Raw genomic sequence first — 25096 nt, 5'->3', positions numbered from 1 at the left:
GTGCATGTCACTTCTGGTGCGGATGACACCACCTACTGGCACATAGGGGTACTGCTTTAAAATCTTCCAGATCTAGTCTGATGCCTGGGGAATATTCTAAGGTAAGAAATCTGCAGATAGAAGTCTCTATTAGATGCAGCATGTATTCTGTTTAGCTTGGCAGTGGGCTAGATAGGAAACACAAATGTTTACTAGGCGGGATACATGGTTCCAAGTGAGGTGCTGAGAAGATGAAGCTTGGGTTTTAAACAAGAGCATCACGGGATATGACATTCTGGGCTTGTACGGCAGGGAGTGGTGGCACAGAAGCCTTGAGTTTATGGTAGTTTCCAAACCACAGTCAGGCTCCAGGGGTAAGTGTTGGGCTGCCTTGTTAAATCTGTCTTCTGCTCTCCTTGGACAGGCTTTATCTTCATGGGAGACGTCCTTCATCGGATGCTAACAGCGACACAGTATGTGGCGCCACTTATGGCCAACTTCAACCCAAGCTATTCCAAGAACTCCACTGTCCTCTACTTCGACAACGGTAAGGTTGTGATCATGGACAGGTGACCGTGACAACAATAAGCTTATTTTGAAAGTGCTACTGACCATTTCCACCCTTTCTCTTGCCCGTTATCCCATTCCAATTATTTTGACATTCCTGGACTGAAGGAAAGGGATCCCGCGTCCTTACCAATGAAGGGTTGAAGCTTCCTTTAAAGAAGATGGGTGAACTTAATCTCAGTTGGGGGTCTCAGGCATCTGCTCTACGTTAGTTAATGGCTCAGCATTGCCTCAGAAGGTGGTGAAATGATTCCACACCAACTAGTGAAAGACTCGACCCAATGAATACCCTCAGCAGCACTCTACAAATCCACCTTACATTAGATTACATTACTCTGTCTATTCCAGCAAGAGGATCAATTTGTGACTTTCTCATAACATATTATTGAGTATGCACACAAATCATTGTTTAATGGCATGGCTAAATCCCCACCTGTCTCATGAAGAGAATCCATGCAATCAGACCAACCTTGGGCAGTCGCTTATTTCACCCAGTGAATGAAACTCAAAAGGTTTCATGCTGTGGATGTGTGGATGCCATACCCTTCCTTTGCAGCTCCGCTTCAATGCAGACATTGCAAATTACAAAAAAGCCAAAATATTTTACTGTTATAGTAGGCATGAGACTTAGACACTATGGGTCCGATTCACAGAACTAACTTAAGACAAAATCCTAAACTTACTACCATTTTGGTATTCACAGAAGGCACTTACTCATTTTGGTATTCACAGAAGGCACTTACTCATTTCGGTATTCACAGAAGTTAGGAGTCCTAACTTTAGGACTCCTAAATGCCTTCTATGAATAATGAAAGTCCTAAAGTTAGGATTTTTCTCAGTTTAGGAGTAGTAAAGTTAGGAGTCCTAACTTTATTACTCCTAAACTGAGAAAAATCCTAACTTTAAGACTTTTGGTATTCACGGAAGACATTTAGGAATCCCAAAGTTAGGACTCCTAACTTCTGTGAATACCGAAATGAGTAAGTGCCTTCTGTGAATACCAAAATGAGTAAGTGCCTTCTGTGAATACCAAAATGGTAGTAAGTTTAGGGTTTTGTCTTAAGTTAGTTCTGTGAATCGGCCCTACATAATGATTGCTGTATGCTACCCTTCCGACCACTCCACACAGTAGTATACCTTGCCTGTAGCTCCCATACCATGTACACTGAAACTAGTATCCAGCAGGGAGCCTTAATAAAAACACATCTGTAATGTTTTTTTTTTTAAAGAAGTGTCAGAAATATTATGGGAGATGGAAGCGCATGGCTGTCTCGTGAGGGCTGATACAGAAAAAGAGATTCAAGGCTATCGGATGCAAGGCGAATATTGCTTTGTTGGGAGACTGTCCAATGAGATTAGTATTCGGGGGAGTGAAGCTTGGGGCTGATTGATGTGTAGTAACATGATGTATCTGTACATGCATTTGGTTTGTTCTGTGTGGAAGGACAAGATAATGTTGGGATGTGTGCATCTCTGATTCACAGGTTGCATGTGCCTGCTGTATACAATGTGAAGTCTGGATCATGTGAGAATACGATAATGTGTGAAATGTTTTTGAAAAAGACAAGTACCAAAAAATACCAAAAAGCACAGTACTGCACACTACAATCACAATAGACACTCGACTTGGAGGTGCAAATCCCAGGCGCTTTAAAGTGGGGTCCCAATCTAGGCACTCTACCCACTTCCCCCTTATTCCCTCGTTACTGGGACCTCAATGTTTCTTGTGGTGTAGTCTCTATATTTAGATGCACCCCTCCCTCGACCTTTCTTAGCTCTTAGTTCTTGGCTCTGTTAGTCTCTCCCCAGTTCCCTTCTTGGGTATTGCAGGACTGCGTTGGATTGCCACAGATGGTGGGTGAGATGAGGCGAAGCTGGCGTCTCTTCCACCTCCAGTCGGTCAGACCTTTCGGCACACTTGACATAAGTGCCTTGGTGGCACCGACGGGGATAATAGAGGGAGGCCGCTCAGACCGCTTCAGAAATTCAATGGATCCTTTTGAATACTGCCAGTACGGATCAGAGGTTCTGATTATGCAAATCACAGTCTTTGAGTCTCTGATAGACGGACCCTCTGCACCAGGGTCAGTTTTTTAGGACTTTCCAATGGTCAGCTTCTTTTGCAGAATTAACACAACCCTACCACTTGCTAAGGCAGGACTCCTTGGTTCCCAAGACCAGTAAGCAATTATTCCTCCAGGTGGATGTCACGTGATATCACCTCACCTCTGGGGAGTTGGCTGTCAGGCAGGCATCTGCCCTGTTTGCATAGTATTATCTTGGTACTCTGGTGAGCACCCTTCTTCATCTGAAGATAACTTACAAATGGAACAATAAGTGGGTAGCCCCCGCCCCCCACACACACCTTTATACAGAGGTAGTAGAAAGGAGATGTGGCTTCCCTATCTGCATTTGCGGAACCAGTTGGGTCTTGTCCAGAGCATACAGCTATACTTTTTATGCTAACCCACAGTGGTGACTGGGTTGGGTATTCATTTGCTTGCTGGCATAAACATCTTCTATGGTGTGGTTAGTGCATATTAGAACCAGTAGTCTTGCGCTGGTGTAAGGAAGGAAAGATTAATAGAAAGCTCCTTGACTTTTCCAGGACACGGATGCTACGAGAACAGTGTTCTACAAGCCACCTGTTGCAAGACTACTGAAGACTCCGGTTCGCTCTCACGCTATTCCAGGACAATCCTTATAATGGATTATAATTCAAGGGAGCTGGTGGGCTCACCCCACTGTAGTCTAGATTTAGCCTCATGTCCTGATGAGAAGAGAGAGTCTTTTACCTGATCCCAGCGTTCTATATTTTACAACTGAGCACACCACATTTGGAGGTTTGCCTGGGGAACCACCTGAATACTGAGTGATGTCAGAAACAAGGTCTCCAAAAGCTCCAAGATCGGTTGAAGGAATACATTTCCAAAATGCGGAGGATCTTGTCCTTTAGAGATGCAGTTCTGTTTAACCATAGAAGAAATCCCTTACCAGAACTATATCCCCTCGTGCCTCTCAACAAATGATGTTTACTTAGACAGGGAATACAGAAGAGTTTGCCTTGTTGGCTGAAAGACCTAGATTAAGTAGATGTATGTTACTTGATGCAAGGAGATCAGACCTTCCTGGGAGAATGAAACTCTAAACAGCCTGTGGTCAATGGATGGTCAAAAGAAGTAAATGGTGAAACATCTTAAGTGAGTTTATATAACCATGGTGTTTCTGATAAAAATGAATGCTTAAGAAATTATACCTTTCTCTGGCACCTGCCGCCCACCTTGAGAAAGGAGTACTTCCTATGCTGTGCCCAGAATGGAATAAGAAGGTGATCATACGCCCTCTCCCTTTACGCTATGCCTTGATCCCCCAGCTGTGTGCAGTCATCAGTTAAGCAGGGCCTTCTCTTCCCCTCTCTGATGTCTCATGCTCTTGGCCAGGCTCAGCCTCTGTACTCTCACCTGTGCTGTCTCCTTTTGTGCAGCTTGCTTCCCAGGATCTGTGCTCATTTCTCATACTCTGTTCCAGGGACAACCTTTGTGGCTCAGTGGAACCGTGTGCATCTTCATGGGAAGGAGGATGCTGGGACGTTTACCTTCCAGGCCGTGCTGCACCGTGATGGGCGCATCGTATTTTGTTATAAAGAGGTGAGTGGAGATCTCCAGCAGCACAGCCTATGGTCTTCCTTGGGCTTTAAGGCGTTACAAGGGTGATGCAAGGAAGTGTTTATGTGAAAACATCCAGGAGAACAGTGGTTGCTCATACACAGGCATATAAGGTTTAATGTGCGCTATGGGGGAGCAGCATGGACAGAGATGGTGCCCGGTGCTCAGAGTCAGACATCGGCTGATGCCTGGGAACATCCTTTTATGCGACTACTCGTGGTTCTCTCCTGTAGCATTCGTACTCGTTTGTCTCAGATAATCATGTGGTTATGGCACAGATTAAAGGGGTAAAGCGGCTTGTATGTTTTAGAGTATAATATTCCACCCAGTTAAACTTGGGCTCCTGAATTCTATATGGTTCAAGCAACATGCCAACACACACAGTGAGAAGTATTGAGAATTTAGTATTGGCCTTGAGTTCACAACTTCCAGGCAGGACACCACATTAGTGTTTTTTTCTCTTCAGTCTGGCAAAGCCCTTCAGATGGACTAGAGCCTGATGAGATTAGACTGTGACCCCTTTCCTCCTGGTTGTCACCTTGCGAGCTCTTGGTCTGCAATAATCTTCTAATGCATGCTTTTCTTACAGCTCACACTGCTCATACTCATATACGACACATCAATAGGTGGGAGTTGTCACGGGGCAATTTCCGACCAATAAAGTCAAAGCGCAGAGCTCAAAATGCATTTGGAGCTGCTTCTAGGATGTCATTCCCTGAAAGGATCCATTTCCTTGCTCAAATGTTAAATATGCATGCTCATTGCCTGTTATTGCTATCTTTCATTCTTTTTCCCACTTCGTTGGTCACTGGAGGGTATAATTATGTGCCATGAAATTGGCTTTGGTGCCAGATATGTTTCTCCACAGAAGCAGAGCTGCAGTCTTATAGTTTGTCCATGAGCATGGCCAGTTCCTGTGTTACATTGCTAACCAGAATATAGCCTATTCTGTGACCATCATCTCTTCCTCAATTATTCACAGAACATATCTCAATGTGCTCATGAACAACAACATCAACCCATTGGCTTGTAGCCACTGTGAAGTGGAAGGATCGTCCGTTGTCCAACTTGATTACTTGAAAGAGTGTATTTTCTCCACTTTCGGTAGTACTGTTTATGCTGATTTGAATGCATAATCTAAATCAACCATAACAAGTAAATGACGTATATCTGGGGAGGGGAAGAAGTCTGCCCTGACCTTCTCCTATGATTTTCAAATAGACTTTCTGAGATGACTGGTGCTGCCTGGTAACCTCGCAAGCCGGCCAGACAAAGAATGCGTCCTATATTCTATCCCCCACCATTGCACTAACACCGGAGAACAACACCTTCTCTCAAATTCCTCTAATAGATTATGATGGGCTGATCTAGGAATACGTTTAGGAATGTAATTTCGGATTCTAAAGGTCAAAAAAGTTGGGCTTTTGCCCAGTTGAGATTTGAAGGTAATGCACCCAGTTTTGAAAAGGGTTCTCTGAGCAACTGGAAGCCAGTGTAATTTTACCATGAGAGGTTTGATGTGGCAGTGTCTAGGCTGACAACAGACCCGCCGAGCTGTCTGATTTTCAACCAACAGAAGCCTCTGACTCAGTCCCATTGGACGTCCCAGATAGAGAGAATTAGCATAATCAGTCCAGGACATGAATAGGTCAATTATGATCTGGATGATAGCCTCGAAGGTGAAGTAATTCCTAATTTCTTTAAGTTTACTGAGCTGAAAGAAGTCACTGAGCCTCTCTGAGGCTTCATAGGAAGGTCTTCAACAAGAAGGATCCCTAGACTTTGACCACTTTTTGCCATTCGGAGGAGCTATAGCTGCCAAGGTTTTAGATTGCTATGTGTGACATTTTCATAATTTCAGTTTTATCATGAACAACATTTCAAAGACTATGAGTGACACTTTCTCGAAAGCATAATCAAGCAATGAAGACAAGGGAAACATATAAATATCAGAAATGACTCCCATTTTCACAAAGAGAGACTCTAAGAAGATCTTAAAACTGCTGCAAAGCACCAGAAATGGAAGAGCACTAACCGGAGACAGACAGACTGCGTAACTGCCGTTCTCAGTACCAGAGGGCAGGCAGGCACCGCAGCTGCTCAGAAAATGATCTCATGGCTCTGATCATTCATGATTGTGTGCTAGCCTAAAAAGCTAATTTTATAGCATAGCATAGTAAGTGCAACTAGGAGATTACACCATCACTCAGATTCTGGCAAGCCTGATAATGAAGAACATCATCACATGAAGGTGCAGCTGCAAAACATCACTGTGTGATTTGACTTCAGGCATTTAACACGCAGTCCCAACTAGCAGTGGCCTGATAAGAATAACAGCACATCTGTCAGTGGGAAAAGTGCAAACACAGGCCACAGAATGTAAAGTGCTGTAGGCTGTTAGGTTAGCACTGATAGACGGTATTAATCACACACCTCACTACCATCAGGCAGCTTTCTGATGGCTATACTCACTGCATCAAAAATAAGGATTCCGATTGAATAGCTTCCCCCATCATCAAAGGAATCTACAATATGCATGTTCTCAATGTACTTAAAATAACTTTTGGAAAGAAAATATATGAACCTCCAAACATCAAATGCATTGTCCTGCTTTGGCAAAGTGTATTTTTACTTTCAGAAAGTTGCACCAGTCATGACCCGCGTCCTCCACCGTAAGCAGTTCACACGTTTGACTGGTGCCTTTGCTTCTGCATCATGTCATGATAAGCAAGAAAGGTGATAACCCATGTGTCATCATTATGAATTAGAGCGTTAGCCAACAGAGGCTCTTGTAGCCAAGCCCTTAAAGCATTCTGGGATTTGTGGTTTCACTTATCAAACACTCTCCGATTTAAACCAACAGTATTGAGAGAATAAAGGGGAGTTTTGGTGGTCCCATAATTAAGACAATTGTCCTCAGAGTCATGCCATCATGCCTACACTTAACCTGTCCAGTGCAATATTAAGCTGTGCAAGGGCATTAGAGGGGGGTGCTCTGAGACCTCAAATTAATGATCTTCCTGATCCAGATGAGCTCAAGAAAAGGTTCTTTAATGTTAATGTAATTGGCTGGAATTTATCAGGTATTGGCCTCTTAATTAAGCGATGAGAACTGGATATCTTATACCAATAGTTATGACATAATTATACTGCAGGGAATGTAGGCTACAAAAGATGTAACATGGGATGGTTGTTTTAGTTACTGTTTGCTGCCGCCCTGCGCCCTTCGGGAGAAGGAAGTAGCAACACTTTTCTGGACCCCTTTTCTGTGGTCCCCAGGGACCCTTCCTCTCCATCTAAGGGTAATCTCACAACCATTAAATACCTCGGTTCAATCGGTGAAAACAGCAGAAAGAGTGGATTCGGTGACCAGAATCCTAATGTTTTAGTCCTGAGTTTACCTAACAAAATACCGAGCCCACCCAAGAGGGGGATTAGTAATTTAACAGTTAGGACAAGGGGCTTGGGGATGGTTGGAAGACTGCACATACTCAGTCACTTTTTACCAACACTACCAGAGTTCCTCTAGCCCTAGCTAAAATAGGTTTTTCATACGATGATAATTAAAGGAATGCAGTCATTGAGGCTTTTGTCTGCCTAGGCCGGCAAAACAGCTAAATCCTGTTATCATCGTTAAGATCTACCAAACCTGAATCGCTCAGTTGGTTTGATAAGGCTTGCAAGGAAGCCAATAGATGGCTGCGTAAAGCTCTAAACAGAAGCCCCAGGGAAATGATGACATCCTTAGATGTAGATCTATTTACAATGTCACCCTTAAGGAGAAGAAGCTAGCAGTAAGGCAAAAAGGCTAGTTGAACGTTGTTCCTTGCTGCTCTTCCAAGGACTTCGCACCTTCCGGAAGATTGTTAACTCAACCAAGATTAACACTGAGGAGATGCTGGGCTTAGGATAGAACATCAAGCTTGAGCAATGGGTGGAACGCCACAGGCCCATCTATCATCTAGAGGGCAGTACTCAGACGTAGTCTGTCGTCACCCAGTCAACCTCAGGATTGATCATCGCCATCTCAGAAAGCCCGTCTGGAAAGGTCCCGCGTCCTGACAGGGTCACAAATTGATCACTATAAATATAACATCATTTTTTGGACCCCTGTTATTACCATCGCTATATAGTCTGCTTGCAGTACGAAATGTCCTTCCTCTCGGCATACTGCAATAATTGTCCCAGTACTGAAACTAGATAACATGGCTAGATCCGCTTTGCTACAGGCCTAACTCGTTCATAGATTCAGTTGTAAAAGAGGTTGGCTGGGTAGTTCCTCACAGAATTATGGAATGAGCAGAAGAGACCAATGTTTTATCCGAAGTTCAATATTACTTTAGAACAGATTTAGGAACAGTCAAACAATGCCTAAATCTCCACCTGTTCATTTGTGAATAGACAGTGGCTAAGCAGGGTCAGTTGTACCATTCTTTCATGAACCTAAGTAGTGCCTTTGACCGAGTCAACCAGTCAAGGTTTTGGGCTATACTATCCAGTATGGGCTTGGTTGATTTTCTTCACACACTGCTCACAGAGGTCTCTATATCTGTAAGATATTGTGTAAAATTGATACTTGATACTTGTATAGCGCACTACTCACCCGCAAGGGTCTCAAGGCGCTTATACGAATACCGCTGTGGAACCCGTCCTGGCTTTCCCTGTGAGGCGTCCACTCCTTGGCACCTCCAGGGTGAAGGCCAGGCATCCTTAGCGTTGTGGGGGCCGTTGTGGAGATTAAGCAAGCTATTGCCCAGAGTTGCAGAGTGGGACTCTATGATTAGAATAGGCACTGAGGCGAGAATTATCAGGTCCGTGGAATTTGAAGCCCAAGACCCGCCGAGGCGGGGAATTGAACTCTGGTCCCGGGCTAGACCTCTGCATCAGGGTCTGCCGCTCTAACCATTGAGCCACACTTCTCCTTTAGAGGCGTTAGGGGCGAATGTTCAAACTCATTTGCACTGGAACGGGGGGGGGCGACATGGCTATGTCCTATCTTACATTGTTTTTTTTGTATATAAACAATATTAATGCTTTCTAGCCAAAAGAACTTTAGCAATCGCTTTGGCTTTTCAGCCAAAAACCTGCACGCGTTCCATTGCCTTCAATGGCAACGCGTGCACGTTTGGCGATTCACTTGCGGGGAGCGAGCAGCACTCCATTTTTTTGGGTCAAATCTGCTTATTAGCATTTTTGAGTAAAGACATCACATTACTTGAGACAGTTCAACGGTAAGTGCACAGTAAGCGGGCATGTCAGATGGTCATTAAGAGGCCATACACCTTACATGTAGGCATTCGAGTCTCTGAGGAAAATAAGAAGGGAATTGTCCCGCCCACTACTGGCCGAGTTGTCGGGTAGCCGCCTCAAGGCAGGGCCGTGACTGTCCACACGCTAGGCTGGTGTACGTTAGCATAATAGAGGGTGGATCTTCCCTGCACCAGGTGTATGCACATCATTGACATTTATACAACAACTGTAAATCAACAGTAAAGGAAGCGCAAAAGAAACAGTAGCGGCATGATCAATATCACTGACACCGTATAGTCCCGCGAGCAGCACCCTATGGTAGCAATTATCGCTCCTGGCGCTGCTCGCTTTATTATCCTATGCGGTAAGTGTTATGGGGCGACGAGGAAGTGTGAGATTAGACACACATTTTTATTACGTTTCGAGGCTGGCAGCTCTGATTCGCCGAGAAGGGCCCTTTTATTATGCTGGTGGTGACCCTTTGATGTTATCGGATGATGTCCTGTGTTTTCTGTAGCAGGGGGTCTTCCACACTGTAATCTTATGGGTCTGCAGAGGGGCCGTGTCCCAGGAGTTGATAAAGAGTGCAGGGGTGTCAGAGATGTGCCGGGATGGCCTGCAGTTAGTGCTCCTTTATATAACTTGCCTTATGATATGTCAGTTGAATAGATTGCACGATGGGCTGCGTTATCATTCTTTTTGTCGTTAGGGGATATCAGCGCACAGTATGTGACTATTTGGGACCTGTAGAGTGGACTGCATCAGTCTTCCAGTGACCTGTAGTTTGTGGCAGACATCTTTGCTGTCGGCAGCCCTGTCTGGTTGAGACAGAGTGGTTATTTAACTAAATGTAAAAAATGTAAATTGATTCTTGTATAGCGCACTACTCACCCACAAGAGTCTCAAGGCGCTTGTACGAATACCGCTGTGGAACCCATCCTGGCTTTCCCTGTGAGGGGGTCCACTCCTGGGCACCCCCAGGGTGGAGGCCAGGTATACTTAGCGTTGTGGGGGCCGTTGTGGAGATTAAGCAAGCTATTGCCCAGAGTTGCAGAGTGGGACTCCATGATTGGAATAGGCACCGAGGGGAGAATTATCAGGTCCGTGGAATTCTGAGCCCAACTCCGTTTGTGTGTAGCCTGTGTGTTTGTCATTAGTTGCCAGCAGTGTTCTACATACCTCACTGCTCGCATGTCTGTCCATTTGTTATGAGAGCAAGTAATAGGCAAGTTTGGAGTCTAAAGGGGCTGCTTTGGGTCTGAAGGATGATAGATCTGGATGGGGTCAGTCAGTTGCCAGACTTTCATGTCTTGATTAACTTCCCATCCCTACCGGCCCTTCTGGGGCACTAGCATGTTTGGCAATCGCCAGATTTCCAAGAGGATGTGGACTAACGACCAGAGCTGCTGACTTTGGAGGTGGGGAACAAGGTTCGAGTCTCGGCGTCGGATGTATGTCCTGTGATTCTGGGAAAATTGCATAATCTCGCCGTGCACACCAAAAATAAATGTGTCCTTTTGTAATGGATCGAGTTCCCGCTATAAAATAAAACTCAATAAAACAGGCACATAACGTGGCGAGAAGCGAGTGCCTTATTCTCAGTGGACCACGACGTTGAAACGCATCCAAAGGGTTTCTAAAATATGGCTGAGCGCTTGCTTGGTAGTGTCAGGCTTTCACGTTTAGAAGATATTTTTTTGCACTTCGTGGAAAATAGAACCTGCTGCTGTTTGAGTGTAATTAGATGTACATAGGCCTTACAATTGCTGCTCTCAAGTGTAGTTACTGTAACCCCAGGTCCGGCCTCACTTCCTAAGAGAGGATTTATTTTAAAATGGCAGACTTATGAAGAGTGTCTTTGAAAACAGCACCACTTGCAGCGCAATCAGTTGTTCGGTAAAAGTTTTAATCAACTCCGTTGTGTTTGGCATGTGGATGTAAAAAATTTCAGTTGTAATGCTCTCACTCTAAATTGGAAGCACAACTTTCTGTGCAGTGGCACAGTGATAGAGTCCCAAAAATGCTCAAAAGTACAAGAAGACTTGAAATCCAAAACTCCAGCGACAAATTGGAACTACCAGCTTTTTGGATGTCATTGGACATTACACCTTACCAGAAGTGTTTTATCAGAGATTCTTTTGAAGGAATAAAGGCACCATGTGATGATTCCGATAAGTCTTTCATACCTTCATAATGCAGTGCTGGGTCTAAAAGTGGTTGACAGACTGGCTGCAAAGGAAATCCTCATGCTCCTGATGTGTTTTTTTTCATTACATACCTCTGATGCAGACACTGAAGACACATTCAGATCCTGCGTTCATACAGACAAAAGGCGAGACCTATTGGATATGCCAATGCTTGTTTAAGTTCTCTGTTGAAAGGACATGCTCATACTGTGATCAAAACTGATCCGGGTCCTGATGCAAGCTGATGTTGCTGTTCTAATGTCAATGTCGCCCAATGGCCTTAAAGGTTTTGTTTTGTTCATGGTTAACCTAGACCTGGACCTGGAAACCAACTTCATTAAAGCACAGTACAATGTCTGTTGCCTGAAGAACAGTAAGACCTGACAGCATTTTCTTAAGGGAAAGAACATCAGGAAGATCAGCTACTTTCCGTATTTGAGAAGCATCTTTTTTATCGTCCAGCACATGGTCAGATTGTCTATCCTCCAAGTGTCAGAGGTTTAATCATCCAGTCATTGTATTATTTAGCTTTGCTTAGGGGTTCGCTAACAAACCGATCGAGGCCCTTCTGAGAATCTATAATTGAAAATATCTCCCGATTTTAACTATGGAATACCCATCTGGGGATATTCTAGTCTCCAGATAGAAGAAAATTGCTTTTGAACCTGCCTCTTGATCTCCTATGTAACAATCCCCACTTCGTATTACATGAAGAACTAGGATTAAGTGATGTGGAGAACTGTGTGAAATTCGCTCTGAAGCTACTATGGCTGTCCATCTAGTCCAATATCTATGCCTCCATTGATAGACTTATAATAGATGATTGCCTTACCTGGGACCTTGGCCCAGAAATTGCCTTGCTGCAGCACATTGAATCAACAGCCAACATATTAGGAAGGCCAGATCTTTTTGTAAGACCCCAGCAGATAGCATGAGGAAAGAGAGCTTGTTCTTTGGACAAGCACATGGTATGTGTGCCTTCGTACACAGAGAGGGAGGAACTGAAAAAGCCATGCATATGTGCCTACTTGATAGTCCAAACAACAGCTGACATAGAGTCGTGTTTAACCTTGGTCACAAACACTCGAGAAAGATTGTTGTCAACAAGATTTCAATTGGCCACTATCCGTAGCCATATTAGCTTCCCCTAGCAATATGAGTCAGCTGCTATAGTAATGTCTCCTTGGGATGAATCCTCCACACAAACACTGCTACACTTTATATTTTTTCTGTACATTTTATAATGCTTTTATACCTCAAGTTTTAACTCTAGTTTGTAACAATAATATGTTTTAAAGTATAAGCCTACATTTTACTAAGAATGTTGAGGACCACATCAATTTATAATGCTCTTGGTAGCTTTTTTAAAATCTGCTATACAGCATCGTAAAGCCTTACTTTTTCAGCCGTCTCTGGTTTATTTATGGTGTGGTCATTCTTATAGCTCACATGATTGCAACTTTTTAAATTTAACTTTTAAGATTATTTATAATAATTGAATAAAGATGATATGACATTGAATTTAACGTTAGTTCCTATGGGCTTTTATTTTAAGTCCCTCCCTATTTTAAGTCCCTATTTTCTAGAGGAGTGTTGCAGAACCAGTGTTTAGTCATGTGTAGTGCTGAACTTACTCCTGCTCTGAGCTGGAGGTCATTTGGAGTATATTTCACCATGGTGGGAGGGGGGTTGCTTAATTAATAAGCAATAACTATAACTGGTTCTATAAGTACTCTGAGGACACAAGCAACCATTTTTAGGGAATAACAATGAAATCAATAAATCAGTATTTATAGAGTGCAGCTATTCACCCCAGGGGGTATCCAGGCAGTTGAGGTCTTGCTTGTTTTAGTTGAAGAGCCAGGTCTTGAGTGCCTTCCTGAAGTCCGCGAGAGAGAGTGACGTTCACAGGTGTAGGGAACGATAACACCCTGATTTGACGGCGAGGTAGGAAAAGCACAGACCTCCAATGTGGCTTCAGTGAATGCGAGCAAAGTGCGTAAGGGCAAGGGAGGCGTAGTGCAGGTGTCTTGCGGGCTGGTGGAAGTTCAGGCAGATGTTGATGTATGCCTGACCATAGTTGTGGAGGGCCTTGTAGGCGTGAGTCAGCATCTTGACATGGCATCTCTTCTGGACAGGGAGCCAGTGGAGCTTCCTGAGGTGGAGGGTAATGCAGGTCTGTTTCAGGAGGTGGAGGGTGAGTCTGGCTGCTGCATTCTGTATGATCTGGAGTCTCTTGAAGAGTTGGGTGGTGAATCCGGTGTAGAGTGCGTTTCTGTAGTCCAGCCGGCTGGTGACGAGGGCTTGAGTGACCGTTCTCCTGGTGTTGATGGGGATCAATCTGAAAATCTTTCGAAGCATGAGGAAGTTGAGGAAGCAGACAGAGTAGACTGTGTTGACCTGGCATTTCATGGTGAGTTTACTGTCCAGGAAGATGCTGTGGTTGCAGGTGTGGTCAGTTAGTGTGAGTGTGGATCCGAGTTGGAGGGGCCACCTGGTGTCGTCCCATGGGGAGGTGTTATTTCCGAAGATCAGAACTTCCGTCTTGTCCATGTTGAGCTTCAGGCAGTTGGTCCTCATCCAGTCGTCAGCACTCATTTTTAAAAAAAATATATCATTTATTGAATTCACAGGAGTAAAGAACACTTAAATGTTACATTATGCATTTTTTTTCACATCTCAAGGATGCCAGTCATGGTCGCGGGACGTATACATTTTACAGTGGTACAGCGTTGCATACGGATCAACAGAAATGCAGTACAAATGTTCCAGCCGTGTCGGCTCTGTGAAGAAGATGACATCAGAATTGCACAACAAGAGAATAAAAAGAAAATGAAAAAGGAGTTGTGGAACGGGGGCTATGATCGCCCAACTTGGGGATGTGGTGTATGCTCCGGATCTAGGGTGTATCGGTACATCGGGAGCTCATGGTCGCCTTCGAGTGTTGACCACGGGTGTCCTTCTGGTGTCGGGGAGTGCCATGGGTCGGTGGCGGGGGGCGTGCCGTGTGTGTGGAGTGCTAGGTGGGGTGTCTTCATGGCGGTCAAGGTGGGGTATCATCGGCAGGCGCCTCAGTGTCCCTATGTAAGGAGCCCAGCATCTCGTCCCATAATGTCGCGATCGGGAACTTTCGCAGTCCTGCCGTTTCCTCATTGTGGAGTGTTATGCTTTCTGCCCTTGCCCAATTGTCTAGGGAGGTGCGCCAGTGGTCCGTCAGGGGTGGGGTGGTACGCTTCCAATGTTTTGTAATCAGCCTTTTGGCCGTGAGGAGGCCAAGGTCCCAGAAACGGGAGTGGACCTTATTATGTTTAGTCCGCTTGAATAGGCCTAGTATGCATGCTTCCCATGTGTGTGGCACCGGCATGGCCGTGCAGCGTTCCAAAATTGGTAGCACTGTCCGCCAGTATGTTTGAAGTTGCGGGCAATGCCATAGTATATGTAGCAGGTCTGCACCTTCCAGAGCGCATCTCGGGCAGCTGGCTGTGGCGTCCGGGAAGTATTGATTTATTTTGTCCGGCGAGAGGTACGCTCGGTGTAGTATGTAAAATTGGATCAGCTTAAAGCGTGCATTTCGGGGGACGTTCTTGGGGCCTGTTTGTATCATCGCCCATTCTCCATCTGTCCAGTCCCTCCCCCTGTCCGTTGCCCATTTGTCACGTAGCGGCTGTAATGTATGTTGCGTGTGGGACAGCAGTGCTTGGGTTAACCAGTGTACCACGTGTGTGCCATTGCCCATGACATGCAGGTGTTGTATCAGTTGATGAGTGGGTGGTTCCTCAGTGATGCTCCCCCATCGCTACGTGTATGCTATGATAATGGAGGCGTGTTGTAAGAACTGCCCCGCTGGGAGGCCTGTGTCACTGGCGAGCGTCATGAAAGGTATCAGGGTGCCATCATCGTACAGGTCTGCCATGGTGTCCACTCCTGTGCGTGTCCAGTGTTCCAGCGCCGCTTCTGTGACAACAGATGTGGCCTTGGGGGTGCCCAAGAGTGGGAGCGCCGGGGCGTATGGTTTAACGTGTTTGGTTAGTTTTAAGCACCTGCTGTAACATTTGACAGCTACAGCCGCATGCAGTTGTGAGGTTTTCCTCGTGGGCACTAGGGGGTGGGAGAGGGAGTGTATCTGTGTGTGGGACAGCATACCTGTTACCAAGGCCGTATCTTCCAAGTTTTTCCCTGCGAGCCAGGCAGTCACCCATTGCAGTTGTGCAGCCAGATAGTAGAGTTCCAGATTTGGTACTGCGAGGCCACCGTCACCGACCGGTGCGTATAGTTTTTTCAGGGCCACTCTGGGTCTCCCAGCGTTCCATATCAAGTCTCCGACCATGGTTTCTAGCTCCTTGAAAGTGCGGACCTGGACGTATATTGGGATGTTGGCGAAATAATATAGGAGTCTGGGCAGGACGATCATTTTCGCCAGCGTCACCCTACTCGGCACATTGAGTGGGAGTGACTTCCAGAAGGAAATCTGGGATCTTATGGACGTTATGGCGCATGTCAGGTTGCCATCTAGGATGTCCTGGGGTGTTCTATACACGTGAATGCCCAGATATTTGAACGTGGTGTGGTGCCACGGTAGCTGCTCGCCGTTCATCGTGATTTCAGGGTCAGGAGTGTCTGGAGCGAACGCATACGCTCCAGACTTGGCCCAGTTAACTTTAAGGCCTGACATGGACTCGAAGGTTCGGAAGATGTCCGACAGTTCTGGCGGCAAGCGGGTGAGGTCTCTGACATACAAGAGCAGGTCGTCCGCATATGGCGATACTATGTGCACGCCGTCCGCCATCGGGATGCCCCAGTCCGTGCCCTTGGTGCGCAATACCTCGGCCAGGGGTTCAATTGCCGGTGAAAAGAGCAGCGGGGACAGCGGGCAGCCTTGTCTGGTACCACGTCGGACTCTGATGGGGTCGGACATCAGCTTGCCCGTGCGGACTCGCACCTCAGGATGTCTATACAGCAGTCCGACTAGTTCAATATATTCGTCCCCTAACTCGAATTTGCGCAACACTGACAGCAGGTAAGGCCATTCGACCAAGTCGAATGCCTTCTCAAGGTCTAGAGCCAGGGAACCCGATCTCGGCCATTCCTGCACTGCGTAGGCCTGCATTCGGAACAGCCTACGAATGTTTTGGGAGGTGCATCTGGCTGGCACAAAGCCGTTCTGGTCAGTGTGTATCAGGGCGGGCACCAGGGCTGCTAGGCGTCTAGCTAGAGTCGACGCCAGGATTTTATAATCCGTGTTCAGCAGTGCCAGTGGTCTGTACAACCCAAGTAGCAAGCCATCTCGGCCCGGCTTGAGAAGAGACACTAGCGTCGCCTCATTCATTGACCGGGGCAAAGCTGAGTCTTCCAGCGCTGCCGAGTACACCTTGAGTAGTTCTGGGATCAGGATATCGGAGCAGGCTTTATAATACTCCGCTGGTAGCCCATCCGGGCCGGGGGCTTTGCCATTCGAGAGGGCGAAGATGGCCTCTCGTAGTTCATCAGCCACCAGCGGGGCTCCCAGATCGTCACGCTGGTCATCTGTTAGAACTGGTAGTGTGATTTCCTCTAGGTACATCGTAATAATCGGTTGTGTGGTCAGTAGCCGAGACTCATACAGCGCACAATAGTGCGTTACAAATGCCTCATGAATTTTCGCCTGGGTCTATGCCACTGGGCAAGTAGTCGGGCGTATTGCTGTTACGGGTGATGTGCGCTCCTCACGTTGTATCAGCCAGACTAATAACTTGCCAGGTTTGTCTCCAGTATGATGTGTGCGGGCTGAGTGGGCTGTGTAATTGATGTGTTTCAGCCTATCTAGTAGTCTATCGTGTTCCGTCTGTGCCTCTAGTAAGTCAGTGTTGGCGCCAGTGGCAGCTGACAGCTCCGCCTGCAGCAATGTTGACTCTAAGCGTCTGAGGTCAGCCTCTGGCTGTCGCCGGGAATGGGCCTGGGTGCCTAGGCAGTGTCCCCTGAGGACCACCTTAAACGCGTCCCATTCAATTTGCGGTGTCGATGCCGTGCCAGCATTGTCTTCGAAGCATTGCGCAGTTTGTGTGCTGATGGAGCTTCGAAATGGGCCATCTAGTAGCAGATCAGGCTGTAGGCGCCATGTAGGTATCGGGGGCCGTGGCTGCTCCCATGTCAGGTCCAATAGATGTGGGTTGTGGTCAGAGTGCGTGCGGCCCATGTAGCAAGTGTCAGTGACATGTGGTAGGATCTCGCTGGATACCATGTACCTGTCGAGGCGCACATGTAGGGCGTGGGCTCCCGAGTAATATGAGTAGTGTCTGGTATGTGGGTTACGGTTGCGCCATGCGTCATGTAGATCCCATTGTGTGGACCATGCTTGTAGCGCGCTCGCGGTATTATGTGCCAGTGAGTTGGGTGGTGGAGGGCGTGAGCGGTCTAGGGCAAGATTAAGTGTGCTGTTGTAGTCTCCACCGAGCACCCAAGGGACTCCATGCCAGGGGGCCAGTGTGTTTGACAACCGAGCAAGGAAGTCCGCTAGTCCAGTGTTGGGTGCATATACTGAGACCAGTACCAGCGGGTTCCCATCTAGTTTGCCGTGGATCGCGGTGTATCTCCCCTCGGGATCTATGTATGTATCTTGTGTCATCCACGGAATACCCGGCCTGACCCACACCAGCGTCCCTTTAGCATAGGAGGAGAGGCCTGTGGCATACAGCTGCCCGCGCCATCTGCGTCTCAGTGTGGGTATTTCCGTGGCGCTAAGGTGTGTCTCTTGGAGAAGTGCGATTTGGACATGGTGGCGTTTGAGGTACGAGTAAATTTGGTAGCGACGCGTTGGTGTATGTATACCTCTCACATTCCACGTACATATCTTAATGGTAGACATTACAGTGTTTTAACAGGTCCTACCCTCCAGATCCCCCATTCCACCCCAAGCGTCCCATGGTCACTATCGGATAGGCGTTCCCAGCAATCGTACAGATACTTATAATTACACACCACTTCGTTGAGATCAAGGGAGGGGAGGGGAACATGGCTAACAGAACATCAAGCCATTGAACAGTATGAACATTCAAAATACCAAAAGGTCGGAAGCGGAACGTGCTCCCGTCCATACTCTCTAGGAGAGCAACAAAGTTTAAGTCTAGAGGGGTGGTTGTGCTAGGTGCACAGCGACAATAGGTTCAAGTTCGTAAAGTCGTTGTATGAGGGCCTGCCTCCTTCCCGGGAAGGGCGTGCCAGTCTGGTCCGTCTTTGCATGCAGGGGGCCCTATTAGTACATGTAGTAAATATCATACGTTACGTGTCTCAATCGAACTGCTGCCAGGTGAAGTGTCTCTGGATCTGGGCGTCGGTCCAGTATGGGTACCCGGTGTTTTAATTTGGGCCTTTGTCCGCCGGGGGGGGCTGTTAGTGTGGGTTGGTCACACTGCTGATTGTCAGGGGCAGAGGTGTTGTTTTTCGCTGCGTGTGACCTCCTCTGTTGCTGCGTTGTGTGTCCGTTTGTGCGTACCTTCAGGTCTGGTGCAGTAGTCTCTGTCAATGTCTCTGAGGGGAACTGATCCCTCGGCGCGGTTAGCCGATGTAGTCCGCTGTTTGTGGGGTGACGTCTGGTTGGCCTCCTGATGTTTGGGAGTCCGGCATTCCATAAACGGCTTCATCGTCACTGGGGAGTTCCTGCGCACTGCCACTTGCTGCATCGCTCAGCGCAGGGGATCTGCTGAGCTCCATTACCAGGCGGAGGGCGTCTTGTTTCTCTTGCCTCGCGGATCCGCTGGGGGGGGGGAGTCCTCGCTTTGCTCTGCGCGCCAGTCTGTGCCCGCTGGCGGGGCCTGCGCTTCCTTCTGTTGCCCCCAAATTGTTTCCTCGGTGTGGGACCTGTGGTTGCTCTGGGGACCGTGTCCACACTGCTGTCCAGCAAGTCTTCCACATCTGTTGGTTCAGTGAAGAAGTGAGTGCGTTCTCCAGCCACTACCCTCAATTTCGCGGGGAACAGCAGCGAGTATTGCAGTCCTAGTTGCCTCAGTCGTTTCTTCACCTCTAGGAAGGAGTGTCTTTGCCGCTGTACCTGGACTGTGTAGTCCGGGAAGAACATTACAGTCGCATTTTCTATCCGGATCTCGTGGAGCTTGCGTGTTTCGCGCAGGATGGAGTACCTGTCTCGATAGTTCAATATGCGGAGCAACATGGGTCTTGGGTTGGAGCCCGTCGCAAGAGGTTTGGTGGGGACCCTGTGCGCGCGCTCTATCACGAAGTGAGGGGAGAGCGACCCTTACGGTAGTATGTCCTTCAGCCATCGTTCCATATGTTCCTCAGGGGTCCGCCCTTCCCATTTCTCCGGGACCCCAACTAATCGCACGTTGTTCATTCGTGTCCTGCCTTCCGCATTCTCAGCCCTGTCTTCAAGGAACTCCACCCTATTTAGTAAGTCCTGGATCTGCTTATGCGACTGGTCGGCTTGAGGCTTGAGGACCTGTACTTCGCTCTCCATATGTGTGGTACGGTCCGCCAGTTTTTTATGGTCTGCTCTCAAGTGCGTCAGATCGATGGCCACGCTATCAATTTTTGTGGCTAGGGATGTGCGAGTAAACTGTATCGATTCCTCCAGTCTCTCCATGGCTGCTAGCATGGTGTCCAGCTTCGTCGCTGTTTGGTCTACGTCGGAGCCCTTCCCAGATTTGTCCATTTTTCTTTTCGAGCTGTTGCCGCCGGTCCCGGTGCGGGTTCTGGGCCTGTTAGACATCTGTCACTGTGTGCCGCCTCCGCCTCCGCAGCGTGGCTTGTTCCCGGGGGGTTCGAATATGGCTGATAGGGGCTTGTGACTGCGTCGATGCGCTGATATTCCGTGGCGTCCTGCGTCTGCTAGGCCGCAGGTTTCTCGGGGAGATGCGGTGTCAGGCCGGCGTGTGTTTCCCAGGGGTTCTGTTAGTGGGGCCGTGGGACGTGTAGATCGTTGCGTCGCTCTTGTGGTACAGGTAGCTGTATGGCTACTGTACTCCCCAGGTCAGTGCGCTTTCATCGCGTTCCGAAGATGGGTGGGTGCTGCGGCCTTCAGTGTACCCTTCCGGGCTTTCCCAGCAATGGCGTCGGCCACTCCAGCCGGTCTCGCCAACTAGTTCTCCTCCTCACCTGCCCCACCGCGAGCAGCGCCCGTACCTCTGGCCATCCAGCGCTGTGGTGAGCATGCAGGCAGCAGTTAGTTTCCGTGTACGGAGGATCGGCTCCGCCGTCCCTGCTTCAGGTCTGTTGCCTCTCAGTCAGCGTTGGTCTGCAGCATGCCTCTCCCCACTGGGCCGAGCCTCTCGGCGGACGGTGTGTGGGTAGCGGGGCCCCCAGCTGGGTCGGGCCAGGTCCCTGATGCCGTATTCGTGCCTCAGTGTGGTGTGCAGGCTCTTACTGGCTGGCCGCGATTTCAGGCCTACCTCGCTTAGTGGAGCCGCGGTCTGTCCTGGGCTTCCGGCGGGACTGGAGGCAAGGCGGCCGGCCTGGGCGCCTCGGATTTCACGGTGCAGCACGGATGTGCCGATTTCCACCAAATTCGGTGTGGTGCTTCAGGGTGGTGTCCGACTGCAGCGCCGTCGGTTTTCGGCCGGCTAGGGTCTGTAGTTGCCGGATAATTGCACCGGGAAGGGTAGCTCGGAGCGGAGCTCTACCCCAAGGCGGCCGTTCACGTTGCGTGCTTAGTCACGCCCCGTCGTCAGTGCTCATCATGGCGTTGCGGAAGTTTGTTCTGGAGGTGGAGGTGTCTTCCTTGAGTGATAGGATGAGTTGGGTTTCGTCTGCGTAGGAGATGATTTTGAGTCCACGGGGTTGAACGATGTCACCCAGGGGTATCATGTAGGCTTTGAACAAGGTGGGACTGAGAGAAGAGTCTTGTGGTGCACCACAGATGATGCTCTAGGGCTCAGAGGTGAAGGGTAGAACAACCTGCAGAAATCTCATGCCTTTAATCTCAATATCCCTCACACTACTAAGCTTCAGTTGGAGCTCCTCTTCCCATTCCCATGGGCCGCACAAGGAGTCCCATCTTGGGACTTCAAATCTACTCCATGGTTGAAAAGACAGCAGAACGCAACCATACTGCTGTGCTAACAACAGCTCACTCTGACATACAATCCTGGAAGGCCCAATTTCCTTCTTGGGATGGATTGCAATCATTAAGATGGCACTCCTCCCGGAGACTTTTTATGTCATACAAACCCTCCCTCTACAGCCCCCCAGGCATTCCTTCAGAAGCTTCAGACATTGATTAAAACCTATATCTGGGGGCTGGTAGGAAAGCGCAAAGGTCGAAGAAGCTGACCTACTTGCTACTAAAAGAGGGTGAACTAGACATTCCTTTTTTGATCCGATATTATCAAGTAGTCCAGTTGAGATTCATGGTACAATGGAGCAAGAAACTCACCGAAAAGCACTAGTGCTTTATTGACCAAGCTATTACTGGGATCCACAAATGGAAGATCCACCGGCTGCTTAAAAACACTGACCGCCTGGGGTCTATTTCTCTAAAGTCGTTCGGCAACCATCGGAACATAGGACAGGATTAAGCTGGAAAAGAGACTCTCCACACACATTGTAGGGAACCCGGCCTTCCCCAAGCCACATAGAGTGCAACGTACCTTGCATGACAGGAAGCTAACTGCAAAAGGATAAGGGACTTCTTCGATCACTGTGGTCTCATGGACTTCCTGCAAATCCAAAGCAATTATGGTGTACCAAATGGCGAGTACTAGGGGTTATGTTGCCATTTGACTTTGGGTAACAACCCCCAGCATACGCCCCCACGCCACCAGACCACTTACAACATTTGAAAAATGGCTCCTTACCTGCAGCAATGACAAGCGCCTCCTCTCTGATATCTATAACATTTTAAACATCTCTATGACCACCACTAAAACTCCAGCCCAGAAGGGATGGTAGGTTAAATGTGAACGTATGCTTACGGCTAATGAGTGTTTGGATATTTTACATAGAGCCGGCACCTCTGCACATAGGTGTTCTGGAAAAGAGACTCTTCCAGAGCGTTTGAGGGACCGCTCTCTCAAGGCCATGGGGTGCATGGCTGGGCAATCAATGCAGGTCTTGGCATTGTGGTCACACTCCAAACACCATTAGCACACCAAATGTGAGTTGTCAATGACTTCTTTCAGTAAAAGGCGCCAGAACGTTTAAAACCAGATTTCCCAGCTGACATCTTGAGACACCAGGAGACAAAGTCTTGAAAAAATCTTGACAAAAAGTCGAAAAGAGGTCGGCCAAAAAGACTGAGGGTGGCTCTTCTACAGATCTGCGCTGACTGGCACAGAAAGAAAAGAACTGACATCACGTACTGGGGTGGCGTCTAGGTAAGCACCGAGGACATCACTTCGAGCGCGGACGCTGCTGGCACGCAAAGCCAAACGACGCCACCTACCGCTGCGCACGGAACAGCTCATGTAAAATGTCCGGATCAAGTTTGTCATCTGGGGGTTATTCTACAGTAAGGAATCTACGGATAGATGTCTAATCAGATATGCTTTGTTTATACATGTTATTTGTACTGTTTTTATGTCCTATAGGAAATTGTGTATATTTTCTTTGGACCTCGTTAGAGATCCAAATCTTAAATAAATAAATCTAAATTATGAAATTAGGAGTAAATATACTACTGGTTTGATCCGTTTCGGCTACCTTATCTCTCCTTGACTGTCTCTAAACCCTTAACTCCTCCCATTTAGTAGTATTCTTTGTTTTCCAGCCACTCCTTCTGTCCCTCCCCCATTTACTCCTAAAATGCATTCTTACGTGTGCAGAGATCTTTACAGTTGAAGCAAGTGATCTCCGTCTATACACAATAGGTGGGGCAAAGGCGTAGACCTCTGTATATAGGTTTGGGAACAGCATTTTGTGGTATCACACTTTTAGTACTGGTAAATGTACTGCAAAATGGAGTTTGTGAAAATGCATTTAAGTTGTTGAGGGGTGGAATTCCATAGGCTGAGCACAGCTACTGAAAAGACTCAGCCATCCTTAGATATGAGTTTCTTCTTGAATTTTACCACAACTAATGGTCCAAGCTATGATAGGCATAAGCAGGTGTAGAGGACAAAACCTAATTGTGTTAGGAGTCAGGACCTAGCTAATGGTAACACCTTAACATCCGTTTGAAAAGATAACTACTCTTGGGATAAGGAGTGTCTTAATCCTTATGGACTCACAGGATTGTTTTTAACTAGGAATGTACTGCTGATTCGTTTGCGGGACCCCTTTGATTTTAATATTTCCACGTAAACAACAACACTTGAAAAAGGGGGTCTAAGGGCAAGTTTAACGACTAACCAGGTATACGCCCGAGCCGTACATAAAAAAAAACCAAATTATACCTGGGAGTCAAAAGAAATAGTTGTTCACCATGGATCACAAAACTAATACCATACATATAACACCTGTGGGGGCACACCATGCAAACATTAAGGTGATACTGGCCGAGTTAGGGCTCAAGGGCATATGGAAAAAATTCCCATCAGAAGCCACACTGTACTGCCCTCTTTAACATCACTTGGGTTCTCCTTGCCCAGGAGACAAAACAAAACGGCCAGTCAGATGTCACCATGACCGATTGTGGATGAAAAAACATGTGAGAGGGAAGTAATATATGATTTAAGTGTTGGCCAATGAAAAAAGCAGTGTGAGGTGAGGAGTGAAATAGTGAAGGGTTATAAAATTAGGTGAACTGGGTAGAAGTAAACAATTTATTAGTGTCTCCCAGTCCCTAACGCTAAAAGACAAGTGCAAATGCGGGTTTGAAATAATATCCGCAATCAGTAGTGGTCAACATGTTTCTGCATATCAAGAAAAGAGTTTTCATGCATTCTTTAGGACCTGTTATTTCAAAACTACTGCTTTTCGTGAAAAAGATGTTTATATAAAAAAGGAAGATATCACCTGTAGATTCAGGTCATGTGCTCAACCACATACCAAAGCTGGTGGTTGAGGCGCTTCACCCCACCTGGCTGCGGCTCAGGTATGAGGAGCACCGCTCTGTCCGTTGATGTCTCCCGACAGTCATCCGAGCTGTCTGGGGGGGCCCAGATCTCTGTACTGGGGTGAATGTATGACATTGATCTGCATTCAGTCCATCAATTGTTCTTTTTGCATTTGTTGCCCCACGTGGGAGCACTGGTTCGTTTTGATGAAATTACTTTGAGAATGAAAGATGTATTGGTACGAATAATTACTTTTTCTTGAAAGAACTGCAGGTAAGGCTCTGTCATTGTGAAGGCCTGAATTTCACTATTTCGTTTGGCTGATGTGATAGTCAACAGGCAGGCCACCTTCCAGGAGAGGTACTTCAAGTCGCACCTATGAATTGGCTCAAAGAGTGACTTCATAAGCTGCGACAGGAAAATATTGAAATGCCAAAGCACTGGTGGAGGTCTTACTGGAGGGTAGGCCCTGAAAGGTCCTGTCATGAACTCGTTTAGCAGTCTGTTAGACCACAAAGACAAGCAACCA

At 47.4% G+C, this 25096-nt stretch overlaps 1 protein-coding gene across 1 annotated transcript in view; it reads left to right on the top strand.

Moving 5' to 3' along the window:
- The window catches only part of PLXDC1 (plexin domain containing 1), a 393515-nt gene that overhangs the window by 259746 nt on the left and 108673 nt on the right, over window positions 1-25096 (top strand). Inside the window, exons 5-6 of the mRNA XM_086924328.1 lie at window positions 404-526; window positions 4075-4193. Coding sequence (XP_086780454.1) covers window positions 404-526; window positions 4075-4193 — 242 coding nt within the window. The remainder of the gene's footprint in view (window positions 1-403; window positions 527-4074; window positions 4194-25096) is intronic.

This window comes from Lissotriton vulgaris, chromosome 5, assembly GCF_964263255.1.
Source record: "Lissotriton vulgaris chromosome 5, aLisVul1.2, whole genome shotgun sequence".
Classification (NCBI taxonomy): Eukaryota; Metazoa; Chordata; class Amphibia; order Caudata; family Salamandridae; genus Lissotriton; species Lissotriton vulgaris.
This window is presented reverse-complemented; position numbering and strand designations above follow the sequence as displayed.